General features: G+C 35.3%; 1 protein-coding gene across 1 annotated transcript; it reads left to right on the top strand.

Moving 5' to 3' along the window:
* The first annotated feature begins 1,827 nt into the window (after positions 1–1,827).
* LOC107870619 (probable inactive purple acid phosphatase 2) lies at positions 1,828–14,480 on the top strand. The gene is made up of 2 exons (XM_016717209.2): positions 1,828–2,645; positions 12,849–14,480. Exons 1-2 carry the CDS (start codon positions 1,953–1,955, stop codon positions 14,100–14,102), a joined length of 1,947 nt encoding a protein of 648 aa, XP_016572695.2. The 5' UTR covers positions 1,828–1,952; the 3' UTR covers positions 14,103–14,480.
* Positions 14,481–16,457: the final 1,977 nt, after the last annotated feature.

Genomic DNA, 16,457 nt, shown 5'->3' with positions numbered 1-16,457 from the left:
GGGGATTAGGGGTCGAAGTAGGAGTGAGTGATTTGATAATTGTATGAATATTTCAATTTAAGAGTGAGGTTAAAGAGGGTTTTGAAAAAATATTTTCGTTACTTTAAAGGAAAGTTATTTCCTTAGATTTGAGAAAACTAAGTTGAATTGAAAAATATTTAAGCCAACCAAACATGAGAAAATTGAAAAATATTTTTTAGAAAATATTTTCCTTCATACGAAACACAGTCACGAGATTTGAAGATTTTCTTTACTTTGTTAAACTTTAAACATCGTATCAAATCAAAATAGACATACATATCGAAACGAAAGGAGTTCTCAAAATACTTTGATAAGAAATACATTAACAACTTTACAGAGATTTCTTATGGAGCAATACTGAAGGAAAGAAGAAAGTGGCATTAGTGGCATGGCATAAACTATGTATGCTAAAGAAAAATAGAGGGCTTAATGTCAAAGGATGTTATAACTAGAATGCCGCATCAGTATGTAAACTACTATGGCAATTAGTTATGAAGAAGGATGTGCTATGAGTGAAGTGGGTTAATGGAATCTATATGAAAAACAATGTAAGTATATGTGATCACTCAGCACCAACAGACAACAACTGGTATTGGAGGAAGTTAAATGGCCTCAAGTCTCAAATGTTTGGTTGGTATCAAGGTGATAGGTATACTCTCACTCCCAATGGTGCATATTTTGATTCCAAGAGTTACCAAGCACTCTTGGGACCTATCCTATGATTGCACGAGGCTGATATGATTTGGAATTCTGTGATGCTTCCAAGACAAAGCTGATATGATTTGGAATTCTGTAATGCTTCCAAGACAAAGATTTATCACTTGGTTAGCATGTAAAAGTAGACTATTAACAAAGGAAAGAATGATGAAATTGAATATTCTAGTAGATGATATGCAATGCTGCCTCTGTGATTACAATGCACTGGAAACTCCCTAACATTTATTTATGGAGTGCTCATGGATATCTGGGGAAATAGATTTGTTGAGTACATGATTAGGCATCCAGACACAAAAGAAAGAAGTGTCTGACAATTTCAAGTAGATAAAGAGAAGAAGATGGAAGCAGTTTCAAAAGGAAATTGTTGCGGCAGTTTATGAAGCATTGGTTTACAATACTTTGCAGGCAAGGAATAGAAAGATTTTTCGAAAACAAATGTAAATATAGTATTTGTAAGTTTATAGATACAAAAGGAGGTGAGGATGAGGGCTGAGATGATGAAAGGCTCAAAGAGAGCTTTGAAATCTCCACGATTGATACAACATATTTGTAACTAGAATGGTGTTTTTAGTTTTTTTCCTTTAATTATGAGGTCTAGTTGTTTGAGGCACCCTTCCTAGAAGTTGATCACGAACACTAGAGGCTCCTTAGGTTGTATTCATTAGTTTTTGCTTGTTATGGTAATATTTTCATAATTTATTACCCCTCCTTCAAAAAAAAAACTTTGCATCTTAAGGAATAAATTTAAATTTAAAAGAAAATATTACATACTACTTCCTCTGTCTCAAATTATGTGTCCTCATTTGATCGGACACGATATTTAAAAAATAAGTATTGACTTTATTAAAATTATAAAATTATCCTTTTTAAAGAAAGGAGTAATAATATTTAAAATGAAAGTGGGATCATTTTTAATTGAAAAATAAATAAAAAGAGGAGTAAATCAAGTGGGACCGTTAAAAATAAAATTGTAATTGTATTTTTAAAAATTTAACAAAGAAAAAATAATAACAGATCAAAAAGAAAATGACCGCACATAATTTATTAAGTAATTTTTTTAAAAACCTTAAAGGCGCTTTAGACCGCGGACTTGAGCGGTCGCTGTGACAGAAACGTCAGTCAATTGGCCGAAAAATCGCATAGGCCATAGCTAACTTCATCTTAGCTTTCTAAATAAAATGGTGCAAAATTTAAGCCTTTAAGACAATACCACAATGAATATGATCCCTTTTCTCACTTTCTCCTTTTTCCTCCTTAACTTCTTTTCATTATCTTCTTCTCTAATCTCCATTTCTGTAATTCCAAAAACCTTATCAAAATCTGGTGATTTTGTTGCAATCCAATGGAGTGGTATCCAGTCACCATCTAAGCTCGATTGGTTAGGAATTTACTCCTCACCTAGCTCAAACCACGACAATTTTATTGGATATATTTTCCTTTCTTCAACTCCCGAATGGGAATCCGGGTCGGGTTCCATTTCCATTCCTTTAGTCAATCTTCGATCTGGGTATCAGTTTCGGATATTCAGATGGACCGAATCCGAGGTCGTCCCGGAGTTAGTGGATCATGATCACAATCCGTTGCCGCAAACAAAGCATCTTCTTGCGGAGTCGGAGGAGATTGGGTTTGAACCGGGTCGGGGCCCCGAACAGATTCATTTGGCACTTACGGGTCGTGAGGATGAGATGCGTGTTATGTTTGTAACTCCTGATGGGAAAGAGAGTTATGTGAGATATGGGTTGACCCGGAATGGATTGGGTCGGGTTGTGAAAACTCGGGTAGTGAGGTATGAGCGGGAAGATATGTGTGATGCTCCAGCTAATAGTAGTATTGGTTGGAGAGATCCAGGGTATATACACGATGGAATTATGCTGAATTTGAAAAAGGTTAAGAAGTATTATTATCAGGTACTCCTACCGTTTCATTTTACACCTCTAACAACATATTAATTAAAACTGTATTTTACTAAACTAATCTTAATATTTTAGAACTCAATTTAGATATGGAGTACTACTTTTGTAGTTATTTAATACGAGTAGTATGAGAAAGAAGTAGTAAAACTCTATTGATTTGCAAAAATAGACAAGTAAATTGAAAGATCTCTTGTTAATATATGAGTCAACTAAAATGAAATAGAGGGAGTAGTATTTGGATCTTAATATTCTTAAAACGTGTGTGATATGTTCAGACCACATGAGCTAATTTTAATTAGATGCGATTAAAGCTTAGTTGTTATTATTACACTAACGTTAACTTTGAGTAAGGATAAAGGTAAAAGGTGAAGTTTACCCCTTTACTTTGGATAATTAGCTAAATATATTTTTTATCATATTTTGGGTCAAATTTACCCTCTATGTTGCACTTTACAACTTGTTTGGATGATGGTTTGCCATGGTTTCATAATGTATGGTACAATATTGTATAGTATGGTACAGTATGATATGGTATAGTACCATGTTTGGATTGATTGTATCGTTCACTGTGGTTTAATAATAGTTTTTTTGTTTGGTTTGATGATATGGTATTGTATCGTAAAGGGTAATTTTACTAAAATACCCTCGATTATTATAAATTTTAAATTCAATCTGTGTAGGCTATTTCTTCTAAAGCCTTGCTTGTGTACAAAAAACAAACAAGCAGAGCAATAAACTGCTTCTTTGAAGCAATTCCAGTAATGCAATAAACTGGAATCTTGCTCTTCATCAACTCCGTCTTTGGGTTGTGTGTAATCTCCCCAATTTAGAATCATTGTTTCTCTTTCATAATATATCACTTGACCAAGGTAGAGTATCTTCCTCTTCCACCATTTAGTATTATTGTTCATAGTTCTTTTCAAGGCATCCACCTGAGTTCAAGCTTCCAAATAGAAATAGTTACTATTTGGTTAAGAAGTAGTGAATGGTAAAATTGGATTACAGAAAATTATATAAGGGCATAGTTGGAAAAAAAAAAGAGGAAACCATGGCACACCACCAATTTGGTGGTTCAAGAAATTGATGGATTCCATGGTTATCAAACCATGGAATAGTACCATACCATACCACCCTTTTTAGGAAATCATGGAAACAAACATGGTTCCCATGGTAACCATACCATACCATACCATGGGAAACCACCATCCAAACAAGCTGTTAGGTAAAATTTATGCTCATTGTCATACTTTGAGGCTAAATTTACCCTTCTACTTTGGAAAAATGGCTAAATATATCGTTCGTTATACTTTGGGGTCAAATTTACTCTTGATGTCATATTTTGGGTCAAATTTACCCTTGTTGTTAAAAAACTTTTCACATGTACGTTTCCTTTAATAGGAAAGCCCAAATTAATGTTAAATGCCTCATTTTTAAAAAAATAAAACACACTCTAATATAACTTGTCTGACCTGACTCGAGCCTCAAAAAAATAAACAAATATACTTCTTTCAGTTCCGTTGATCAAATTTTCCAGCCACTAAATATTTATCAGTACATAGCTCATGAAAAATTGATCTGCATCAATGCAAACACAAAAAAAATATCCTCTTCCCTTAGTTCATGGATCTCCATCAGTGCAGCATGAAAAATGAAATATAGCGGTCAAACAGTAGATTAGGCCCACTGAATATTTCTTTGGATTATTGAGTTAAGATATCTCCTTATGTGTCAATCGTGACATCTCTTCATTCTTATGTCTTTATATACAATTTGGATTTACATAAATTTTTCATCATGTCATTTGCTGAGGAAACTTATCCACTGATTCTAGAATTTAGATACACATTGAATTGCATATCAAATTTTGAAATTTGAACATAACTGGAACAAGAGTAGAGTTTGTAATAGACATTTTCTCAAGTTCCATGCTTTTGCGTTATCCCATTTATTGTTCATTTAAACAACCTACTAATATTGCATGTTGAAAAAAAAGTATATTTGTTCATTGAAAAAATTTGACCAACAGAACTGAGGGGGTATATTTGTTTGTCTTTTTTGTGGCTCGAGTCGGGCCGGACGAGTTGGATTAGAGTGTGTTTTATTTTTAAAAATGGGGCATTATGATTTGAGTTTTTCTATGAAAGAAAGGATACATACGAAAAATTTCTTAACAACGACGGTAAATTTGACTCCAAAGTATGACATCAAGGGTAATTTTGACTCTAAAGTATGACAAAGAGTATATTTAGCCAATTTCTCAAAGTAGAGGGTAAATTTGGCACTAATGTATGACAACAAAGGTAAATTTGATTCCAAAGTATGATAAATGGTATATTTAGTCAATTTTTTAAAATGGAGGGGTAAATTTAATGCTATATGAAATTTAGATTACTTCTGTTAGGCCCAAGATTCTAGGTTGAGTTAGACCTCGGCAGACTATAATACTTTCTAGGTACAGTCCAGATCAGGTATTGTTATTTCTCAATGCAAGTATGCTTTAGACATTCTTGAGGAGACAAGAATGATGGGATGTCGACCCATTGTCAATGGATCCAAATGCTAAACTTCTGTCAGAATAGGGGGAGTCACTCAGAGATCCTGGAAGGTGTAGGTGGTTGGTTGAAAAGTTGAATTATCTCACAGTGACTAAATCTGATACCTCTTTTCCCGTGAGTGTTGTAAGTCAGTTTATGACTTCACCCGTGATAGTCATTGGGATGCAGTTATTCGTATTTTGTGATATATAAAGCCATTTCCAGGTAAAGGACTTCTCTTTGAATATCCAGGACATGACCATATCATTGGATATACAGATGCTGATTGAGAAGGATCACCTTCTGATAGACATTCTACATTCAGATATTGTGTTTCAGTAGGAGGTAATTTGGTGTCCTTGAAGAATAAGAAACAGAGTGTGGTTGCTCGATCTAGCGCTGAAGCGGAATATCGAGCAATGGTTGCAGCAACTTGTGAGCTGGTTTGGATCAAACAATTGCTGAGAAGACTAAAATTTGGAGAAATCGATAAGATGGAACTTGTATGTGATAATCAAGCAACCCCTCAAATTACATCTAATCCAGTGTTCAATGAGAGGACCAAACACATAGAGATGATTGTCACTTTGTCAGAGAAAAGATTTTCTCGGGAGATATTGTTACAAAATTTGTGAAGTCAAGTGATCAACTTGCAGATATCTTCATCAAGTCCCTCGCCAGTCCTCGTATTAATTACATTTGTAATGAGCTAGGTACTTATGACTTGTATGCACCAGCTTGGGGGGAGTGTTAGAATATGAGTACGAATATGAATAGTATACAAAATTCTATTTTTAAAAGGATTGTATTGTAGTGTCTATAAATAGGGTGTCAATGTAATTATGTAGACAATAATTCAATAATATTCTTCTTTTATATTTCTCACAACTTCTACTTTTAGATGTAGTATCTATCAATTTCATGTAGAAAAGAGATTGATGAGTAAGCTAAAGCGGCAAAATACTAATGTGTGGTACGTGTTACGGGTCGTTTGGTTGGATGTTTAGAGAATCTAAGGGTGTGTTTGGTATGGAGGAAAATAATTTGTGGAAAATGTTCTCATAGAAAACAATTTGGTCTCTTACTTATTTTCTAGTATTTGATAAGTAAGCAAAGAAAATGTTATTTCAAAAGTTTTTGTATAAAATCTAGCAAAAAGTTATAGAGGTGAGAGGGTGTGACTGTAGAGCCTTAGGGTGGGCACGGGTGGGAAGGAGTAAGGGTTGGGGTTGGATGGTGTTAGGTGGGTGGGAGGATATAATAAACATAAAATGCCACTTATAGAACTTGTTTTCTCTACTTCTATTAAGGATTTTTTTATTTGAGAAGTGTCTAGGAGTTCATTTCCTCATTTTTAAGGTACTTGTTTTCATCGAGAAAATGTTTTTCAAAAGTAGTGCCCAACCATACAAGGGAAAATAAGAAAATATTTTTCAAAAAATATTTTTCTCCATACAAAACACACCCTAATACATGTATTAGTCATAATATTATTTACTTCTTTGCTTTGTAGGATTTTTAGCCAATATTATAGAGTTTATAGTTATAATAAACTAATACATAGCAACCTTATAAATGTAGAGAATGAAGATGAAGTTGTTTGATTTCATTGATATGTATGTGTGTATATATATAAGAGAACACAAACTAAATAAGGAAATAATCAACTAATAAGGAGTTGTGATCTTCTCCTAAATAGAAACTAAATCACTATGAGATACTAAATCAATCATGAGATATCTTAACATGTGGTACATGCTCTATTATGCCCCCCTCAAGTTAGGTGTGACGTGACAACACCTAACTTGGGTAGCATTCGCTCGAAGGCTGGCTTAGACAATAGTTTGGTGAGTGGATCTGCAACTTGATCAGTGGAGTGGATGTGTGAACTCGTACTAGGCCATTCTGAACAAAGTGAAGATCGACCTCGAGGTGCTTCATTTTTGTATGATGTACCGGGTTTTTAGCAATATATGTGATCCAAAGGTTATCACAAAGTACTGTAGGTGCAGCAGAGAGCGGCACATGAAGATCCCTGAGTAAGTGAGTGATCCAGTTTGTTTCAGACAAAACAGAGGCAACTGCCCTATACTCAGCCTCAGTGGAGGATCAGGAGACGGTGGGTTGCTTGCGAGAACACCAGGAAATAGGAGTTGTACCTAGAAAAACAATGTAGCCAGAGATTGAGCGGCCGCCCAAGCGTCAGCATAGGCATAAAGATCAGTGGATTGATGTAGAGAAATATGAAATACCATTCTGGGATGTTTCTTTGAGGTACGGAAGGATGCGTTTAATAGCCTTCCAATGAACCATGGAGGGAGAGTTGTTGAACTGAGTAAGCTTGTTTAGTGAATATGTGATATCCGGTTTGGTAAAATAAAGGTACTGAAGTTTACTAAGTACACTCCTATACTCTTTGCCATCAGTTTTAGGGGCTCCATCATCTACCAGTAGTGCCTCAGATGTTCTCATTGGGGAATGAACGCCTTTGCAGTCTTGCATCTGAGTGTCATGCAATACTTAGATTGACTAACAAATAGACCGTTGGCATCCCTGTGTACCTCAATGCCCAAGAAATAGTGCAGTAAGCCAAGATACTTAAGAGAAAATCTTTTGGAAAGAGAAGTAATGACTTTTTGAAGGAGTGTTTCATTGCTGCCTGTGAGTATAATGTCGTCCACATATATTAGTATATAAATAGTTACACCCAAGTTATGCAGAACAAACAAAGAATTATCAAATTCAGACATACTGAATCCCATTTTGATCAGAGAATCAGTGAGTGCATCATACCAGGCTTTAGGAGCTTATCGCAGTTTGTAGATGGCTTTTTTGAGATGGCAGACATAGCCAGGATGTGCTGAACTTTCATACCCGGGTGGTTGGGTCATATAGATATCTTCATGAAGCTTACCTTGAAGAAAAACATTATTGACATCTATTTGATGTAAGGGCCAACTTGTTTGTACAACGACGACGAGGATTGTCCGAATTTAACCACAGGCCTGTATGTTTTTTGAAAATCAACCCCGGATATTTGAGTGAACCTTTTTGCACCCAAACATGCTTTGTACCTATCAATGGAGCCATCAGGCTTGGTTTTGATTTGAAACAACCATTTACAGGGAACAACATTTCTGGTGTGGTCCGGTGGAACCAACTCCAAGTTTGGTTTTTTATTGGTGCGTTATACTTAACCTGCATAGCATCTCTCCAATATGATAATTTTTGTGCTTGTTTGTGGGTTACAGGTAAAATGGGTACAGGCTGGGTTATTTGGGCAGTGTAGTCAACAATTTTCCGTCGCTTCACAATGTTATTTTGCGACCTTGTTGCTACATGATTTTGCTCTTTTTGTGGAACTTGAACTATAGGTGCAGTAGTTGGAGGCGAGTCAAGAGAGCAACTGCTCGTACCTCTGTTAGCATGGAGGGATCGTGATGACCTTGGCCGACGCTGATAAACATGAGTAACTAGTGGTCGGCGATGTAGAGCGCGAGGATGCACAGAGAGGGCAGGGGGTTGACTTGGAAATGTGAAGTGGGATGGGGAAGTAGTTTGAGGATTACCTGATTCCGACGTGTTGAAATGATTTGACTCTGGGTTATTTCCCTGCGCGGCGCGAACTGAGGAGGTATCTTGGCGTGCACCTGGCCTGGATTAATAGTGGCGGAACTAATTTCCATATCTGGATTCTGATGTTGTAAAGTGTTTTCCCAATTTAACTATGAAAAGTTTTGTTTTAAGTGAGAAAAAATATTATCATATTGGAAAAATTTTTCTAAAAATTTTACATCCCGTGAGAGAAAAAGTTTAGAGATGGTGGGGTCAAAACACTGATGGCAATGATGAGTGACGTAGAAATCGAGATAAACACAAGGTTTGGAATATGGTTCTAATTTATTTTGGGTGTATGGTTGTAACCATGGGTAGCATAGACATCCAAATGTGCGGAGAGATTCATAAGCAGGTGTTTTGTTGAAAAGAACTTCAAATGGGGACTTGTTATCAAGAGTGGCAGTGGGCAGGCGATTAATGAGAAAGGCAGCATGATGGCAGGCAAATGTCCAAAAGTTGGAGGGCAAACTTGCTTGATGAAGCAACGTTTTGACAATCTCAATAATGTGTCGATGACGTCTTTCAGCTAGGGCAACCCTTTGAGGAGTATTGGGGGGAGAGAGACGAGGTGTTGTATGCCATTAGAATTAAAGTATGATTCCATGACTTTATATTCTCCGCCTCCATCAGTGTAAAGTGTGAGCATTTTGTGACCAAAATATTTTTCAAGCATAGGATGTAAGCTTTGAAAGTGTTTTTGCACTTCATGTTTGTTTTTCATTGTTTACAACCAAATGTATTTGGTATATTGATCAACAAATAGACAATAGTAGCGTTTTTTATCAATAGAGAGAACAGGGGATGGACCCCATAAATCACTGTAAATTATTTCTAATGGATATTTGATGGACAAAGTGTTTGAATAAAAGGGAAATCTATGAGCTTTATTGCTGCAACAAGAAGTATTTGAATAAAAGGGAAATCTATGAGCTTTATTGCAGCAACAAGAATTACAATAAGTAAACTTGTCTTTTGAAGAATATGAAAGACGGGAACTGTTTAAAATAGAAAGCAAAACTCGAGAGTGGGGGTGGCCCAATCTTCGATGCCATAGATGTAAGGAAAGTCCAGCAATGGCAATGTTGATGTTTGGTTGAGTCAGGGATTGCCATTCATAGAGACCTGCTTTATTCGGGCCACGCAGAAGAGGTGCTCTCGTAGTCGGATCCTTCACAAGAAAAGTAAAAAGGAAAAAATTCTATGGAGGTTAGATTTTCTTTGCAAAATTGATGAACTGAAATGAGTTTGCGTTTGATAGCTGGAGCACACAAAATACTAGAGAGTTTGAAGGCAGTATTTGATGCAATTAAGTGAGTATTACCGTTTTGAGTAATCGGAATCACATTACCATTGCCCATTGTCACTGCGTCCAGACCTTTGAATTGTTGAACATTGTGGAGTAAGTTGGTATCCGAGGTGATGTGGTGAGATGCACATGAATCAAGTGTGCAACAAAATTTGCTTTTGCTTTAAAGTGGTTATGGGACTGAAAGCGGCAAACATTTGTTGTATGCCCAAATTTGTCACAAAGTTGACAGCGTACTCGTGATGATTGGTGTGGGAAGTTACGCCACTAAGAATTATCCATTGGATTTTGCCACTAGGAATTATCCATTGGATACTAAGAATGAGTGTTTTGATTAGGCTGCCTGTATTGGAGACGCCAATTATTGTAGTTATTGTTGGTGGATGGGCGTCTATTGTTGCGTGGGGCTGATGGAGCTGATGGAGGATTTGGCACTCGTTGAGCAACAACTGCTGTGATCTAGGTAGAAGTCTTCTTGAGTCATGTTTGAGGAAAAGTTCATGATCAAGAAGCTTGTCAAAAAGTTCTTCATAGCTAATAGGAGAGTCCCTTGCTCGTATGGCTGCAGAGATCTCGCAGAATTTTGACCCAAGTCCAGTCAGTATTTTCACCACTAGTTCTTCATTATTGACGGGTGAACCTGTTGTGGCAAGTTCATCAGAGAGTGACCGAATCTCTCGCATATATTCGACAATGGATTTGTTGTCCTTACTGACTCGATTGAGATGGTGACAAAGGCTGAAGACGTGGGTTTGCGATTTGTTTGCAAAGGAAGTGTGAAGTTGATCCTACGCAGCTTTGGAGTTGATAGTAGAAACTACTGTGGGTATGATTGTGGCATCTACAGAGGCCATGATAGCATTTTGGATTAATTCATCCTGACGAAACCAATCCTTGTACTCAGGGTTAGCTGTCTCAAGGCCGTTAGTTGTGATTGTTTCAGCAGGGGACAGCATGGTGCCGTCAAGATGACCATAGAGGTCATGACCATGAAGCAACATGGCAATCTGGGCTTTCCAGATGGTGAAATTAGTATTGCCGGTCAGTTTAATGGGCAACTGGGATAATGGATTGAATTGATCAAGTGTGTGAGGATAAGGGTTGCGTCGGCATTAACGTCGGGGGAAGAAGTGGCCATCACTGCAAAGAGAAGAAAAAAAAATGGATCTTGGACTCTGTTAAGAGTATTTTGGCTTTGATACCATATAGTGGGTGTTTGAGTAAACTTTTAATTTGGTCAAAATAGCTTATAAGTTATTTTTCGCTTAAAAAAGTGTGTGACAATTTTTATAATTGCTTAAAAAAAGTCAATTTTGAGTTTTTTTAAGCCAAAAACAAGAAGCAACCATTCCCAGCTTTTTTTTTTGGGAGCTTATAAGCTATTAAAGTTGACCAATTAAATTACATTTGTGTCCCTTATAATTATTCCTTATTTCAAGTTTACTCTTGTAGCCCTAATTTTGTAATGAACTTCTTTGGCCTAATTTCAAACTACTTGTTTTTTTTGTTCCTTTTCTTATGAATCAAGCCCATTTGTACTTTGCTCTATACCCCTTTCTGTCTTTACTTTAGAATGCGTACTCTGAGAATTGCATTCTTGGAGAGCCAGCTAATTTACTTCTTACCTGTACCTGCATATTCCCGGGACCTTGCATGAACACAAGATGCTTCGTGCATCCCGTCTTCCCGCATCTGTACCGAAATATTCCATATTCCTTTAATTCATTAGCAGATTTACTTACTCGGCAAGAGAGATGCTTTTACATGTGGTGGGATGTTTGAGCAGTTGGCAACCCAGTGAGTTTTGGTTTGCAATATGATGATGGTATTGATATGCTTGGAAAGTTCAGGATTTCTAATGACTGTATGATAAGGTGACACACGGTTTGAGTGATGAGCGAATTCACGCATGCAATCTTTCTGATGTTCCTTTTTTTTTTAATTGATATATTTAATGGAAGACATAGAGCCCCCAAAATTGAAATTTTCATCGACTTCTTAGTGATCTGCTATAGTGGAACCATCCTCTATTTAAGAATGTTTGGAAGTACTGTCAAACCTCTCTATAAGTCACCTCGTTATAACGGCGTTTCAATATAGTGACCTTATTTTCGCCGAAACCAATTTTTCATGTGATATTTTACTTCTTTATAAAACCATTCTACCTATAACAACAATGACATTTGTTATAGCAGTACTCCATTCTCTATAACAACATACTCAAATATCATTTAATAATATTTTGTTAGAAATATATTATGTACAAAATAAAATACCAAAATATTTGTGGTAATTATCGTTAGTGTCATGCACACAATAAATTTCAAGTACGAATATCTAATTTAAAGGAAAAAATTGCATTTAAATGGTTCACATTAGTTATTTCATAACTTCACGAGGAAAAGACCGGTAATCTTTGCCCTTTTTATATCAATACTATGTCTAATTTTGCATACTTTTGTTTATAACAACTAACTGAGATCTGAACATCAAATGTCTGTATACATATATAACAACACCTCTCTATAACAACAATGAAGTTTTCAAACAAACGCTGCCACTATAGAAAGGTTCGACTGTAATACGAATTTCACCCCATCCACACGAGCATTTTTTCTGATCCTTAACAGCTATGGTGGTACACTTGTAATGGTCTATAATGCTGAATCAGAAATTGTCCATTTCTTAAATATGTCAGGTTGGCACAGTTGATATCTCTAACGATGCATTACCATACAGGCTGGCAGTGATTCAGGGGGCTGGAGCTCCATTTTCAGCTTTGTGTCACATAATGGAGACTCGGGTGAAACATTTGCTTTCTTGTTTGGAGACATGGGTACTGCTACACCATACTTGACATTTCTTCGTACACAGGAAGAAAGTACATCAACTATTAAGTGGATTAGCCGTGATATTGAAGCTCTTGGTAATAAGCCTGCCCTTATCTCACATATTGGAGATATCAGCTATGCTAGAGGATACTCTTGGTTGTGGGACCACTTTTTTTCTCAGATAGAACCTGTTGCATCCATAGTTCCATACCACGTATGCATTGGAAACCATGAATATGATTGGCCACTTCAACCTTGGAAGCCTGATTGGTCAAGCTATGGGACAGATGGGGGAGGTGAATGTGGTGTACCCTACAGTTATAAGTTCCATATGCCAGGAAACTCTTCAGAGCCGACCGGAATGCGTGCTCCTGCAACTCAGAATCTTTATTACTCATTTGATTCTGGGCGTGTTCACTTTGTCTATATGTCAACGGAAACCAATTTCCTTCCAGGTAGTAACCAGTATGCCTTTTTGAAGCATGACCTGGAATCAGTTGATCGAGTAAAAACTCCTTTTGTCGTCTTTCAAGGGCACAGACCAATGTACACTACAAGTAGCGGAAAAAAAGATGTCCCTTTGAGGAAGAGAATGATTGAGTATTTGGAACCTCTTCTTGTGAAGAACAATGTGAATCTTGTATTGTGGGGGCATGTACATAGGTATGAGAGATTTTGCCCTTTGAGTAACTTCACCTGTGGAAGTTTGGTCTTGAATGGGGAGGAGAGGAAGGCTTTCCCTGTGCAAGTTGTGATTGGGATGGCTGGACAGGACTGGCAGCCTATCTGGGCACCAAGAGAAGACCACCCTAGCGATCCTATTTACCCACAGCCTCTGCAATCTCTGTACCGTGGGAGTGAATTTGGATACATGAGGCTTCATGCCACAAAAGAAAAGCTTACACTTTCTTATGTAGGAAACCATGATGGGGAAGTTCATGATATGGTGGAGATCCTAGCTTCAGGACAAGTTGTCAGTGATAGTATCCATGATGGTCCTGCAGCCGCAGAACAGATGGAGTGTAACTTTTCATGGTATGTAAAGATTGGAAGTGTGGTAATGCTTGGAGCTTTTATGGGTTACATAGTTGGGTTCATGTCTCATGCTCGGAAAAATGTTGCTGATAAAGGCTGGAGACCTATTAAAACTGAGGAAATATGAATATCTGCTTCCTCAGAATGTGAAATTTGGCAATACTCCAGTCTTACAGGGCAATCTGCATTGTGATAGTCTACTACCTGTTGCCGACCAAAGTTAAGATGATGCTTCACCCTGTCACGTTAAGATGGAGAGAGTGCCTACTTAATAAATGTGACCTGCATTTTGCTCTAGTGCTGTAAATAAATAGAAATTCTATTGCATTGTTCTGTACGAAGTAATGTGAGAATAATCATGTGTTAGTGAGACGCCTGTTTTTGCCGTTAATGGTTCCGTCGGTTTACTACTTTCTATATTCAAGGATAGATTATGTATCTCGTGTTATGCACAGTTCCAATATTTTTTTGTTTAATAATATTTCATGATTTATTGTCGATTAAACATCTTATAAATCTTTTAAAATAAAAAGAATATAAATACGCTTTTTGTATTATGACAAAAAAAACACATTGTAATATATTATTTTTCTTTTTCATTATGTTTATTTATTTTTAGTTTTTCTTTTGAGTTCTTAGTAATATCTTAGAATTCTAAATTACTTTATAATAATATTTATCAAATTCGACACTTTACATGATAATTTATAGTATATTATTTTGTTTTTTTTAACTCGAATTATAATATTATTATATATGTTGCGAACTTTTTATTTTTATTTTGAAAAATTGTCAAAAGCTCCCCCGCCCCCCCCTCCAATCTATTACCATATTATCAGTTATACGCTTATTCTTTATGAAAGTCCTGTTACTCCTCTAAACTTATTAAAATCGAAAAATTTACACTCCTAAATGCCTAAGTGGCCTAAGGAGTGTACTTCACTCTCTTTGAGAGAGTGAGCACTGAAAAGAAATATTAAAATTTTATTTTCAATTTTCTCAGAAATATTTGTATTTCAATTTCCCAACATCTTCTTCACCTATCACAATCCATAAATAGTAATTTCATCCTCACCCTACACATTCAGAAAATATTAAATAGCTTACATTACACTCAATTTTAAAATCAACAGTCAACCATTAAAACACCATTGAAGTACTACTTTGAGGCTATTCTGATAAGTTTTTTATATTAACAAATTTTATTCAAACTATACTTGATAATAGTGGAAATCTATAAATTCTTTCTCGACACATCCTTACTGAAAAAAGATCTTGATTGACGAAATTCATTTTTTTCAAATCAATCTTTGCAAGATGTTTATTACTTTCATTTTGGATTTTGATACTGAAGAAAATAAGATGAAGAGAAAAGAGGAAAAAAGAAAAAGAAAAGAATAGAGTAATAGATTTGGAGGGGAATGAATAAATAAATTGATAAGAAAAAAATCAAATAAATTTTACACGTGTCAAAATGCGTGAGTTTCACCAGTCAACACAAATGTGGTTGTGGCTTTTGAGGAGCGTAAAATTTTTTATTCTAATAAGTTTAGAGAGGTAATAGGACCCCCTGAAGAATAATCATGTAGTTGGTAATACCGTAATAAACTGGGGGGACTTTTGACTATTCTTTCTTCTATTTTTAAAAAGGTTATACACCATTAAATTTAAAAATTTATCACCATTAAATTTAAAAATTTATCAAATCATCCTAAAAAATATTATTTGTAACATATTTTCTTATCAAATTTAAAATATATAGTGATACTTATTTAGCATTTTCAATTGTTTTAAAATTTTTAGTGTCTTTGTAATAGAAATTATTTATCTTTCATAGTTTTTTCTGATTTCGTTTCTTTATTTATTGAAAGAATTCTTAATTGTATATTCATGTATTTTGAATTTATGTAAAATTGAATTTTTAGCGAATCAGAAAAAATTGAATTTTTAGCGAATCAAAAAAAGTATTAAACTAAATTTGATCATAGATTAGGTAGTATACTTCTACATAATGATACTTCTCATGGTGACATATACGAAATGACTATATCTTTTTCAAATTTTTCTTTCAAAGTATTTTTAATTAGTGTATTAAAGAGGGGGGTCTTTTCATATACAATTTGAAAGTATTTTAACATTATATTACAAAAAAACAATTTGAAACAAAAAATTATAATCTTTTTGATTGAATAATTTCCAACTAAATGCAATAATTGAAATTCAAAACTTGTTATAATGATGAAATAGTATAATAAACATTAGATTGTAGATTATTTTGAAAATTTTCTTTTGGGTTATATAGTTAACCTGAGAAATGAGAAGTGATGCATTTTAAAGAAGAAAGAAAACATTGAATGGGAAATGGGCCCAATAAAAGAGATGAATTTTGAATGATAAATTTATATTGTGAAATTACTATTATATCCTTGGTCGTCCTCCAACTCACTCTTCTATATAATAAATAATAAATATTTAAAAAAAA

This window comes from Capsicum annuum, chromosome 5 (genome assembly GCF_002878395.1).
Source record: "Capsicum annuum cultivar UCD-10X-F1 chromosome 5, UCD10Xv1.1, whole genome shotgun sequence".
In the NCBI taxonomy this organism is placed as follows: domain Eukaryota; kingdom Viridiplantae; phylum Streptophyta; class Magnoliopsida; order Solanales; family Solanaceae; genus Capsicum; species Capsicum annuum.
This window is presented reverse-complemented; position numbering and strand designations above follow the sequence as displayed.

Excerpts from the sequence above, each read along its gene's own strand:
- LOC107870619 (XM_016717209.2), top strand. The coding sequence starts at position 1,953 with ATGAATATGATCCCTTTTCTCACTTTCTCCTTTTTCCTCCTTAACTTC. Across the intron at positions 2,646-12,848 it reads TTAAGAAGTATTATTATCAG|GCTGGCAGTGATTCAGGGGG; the intron begins GTACTCCTACCG and ends ATTACCATACAG.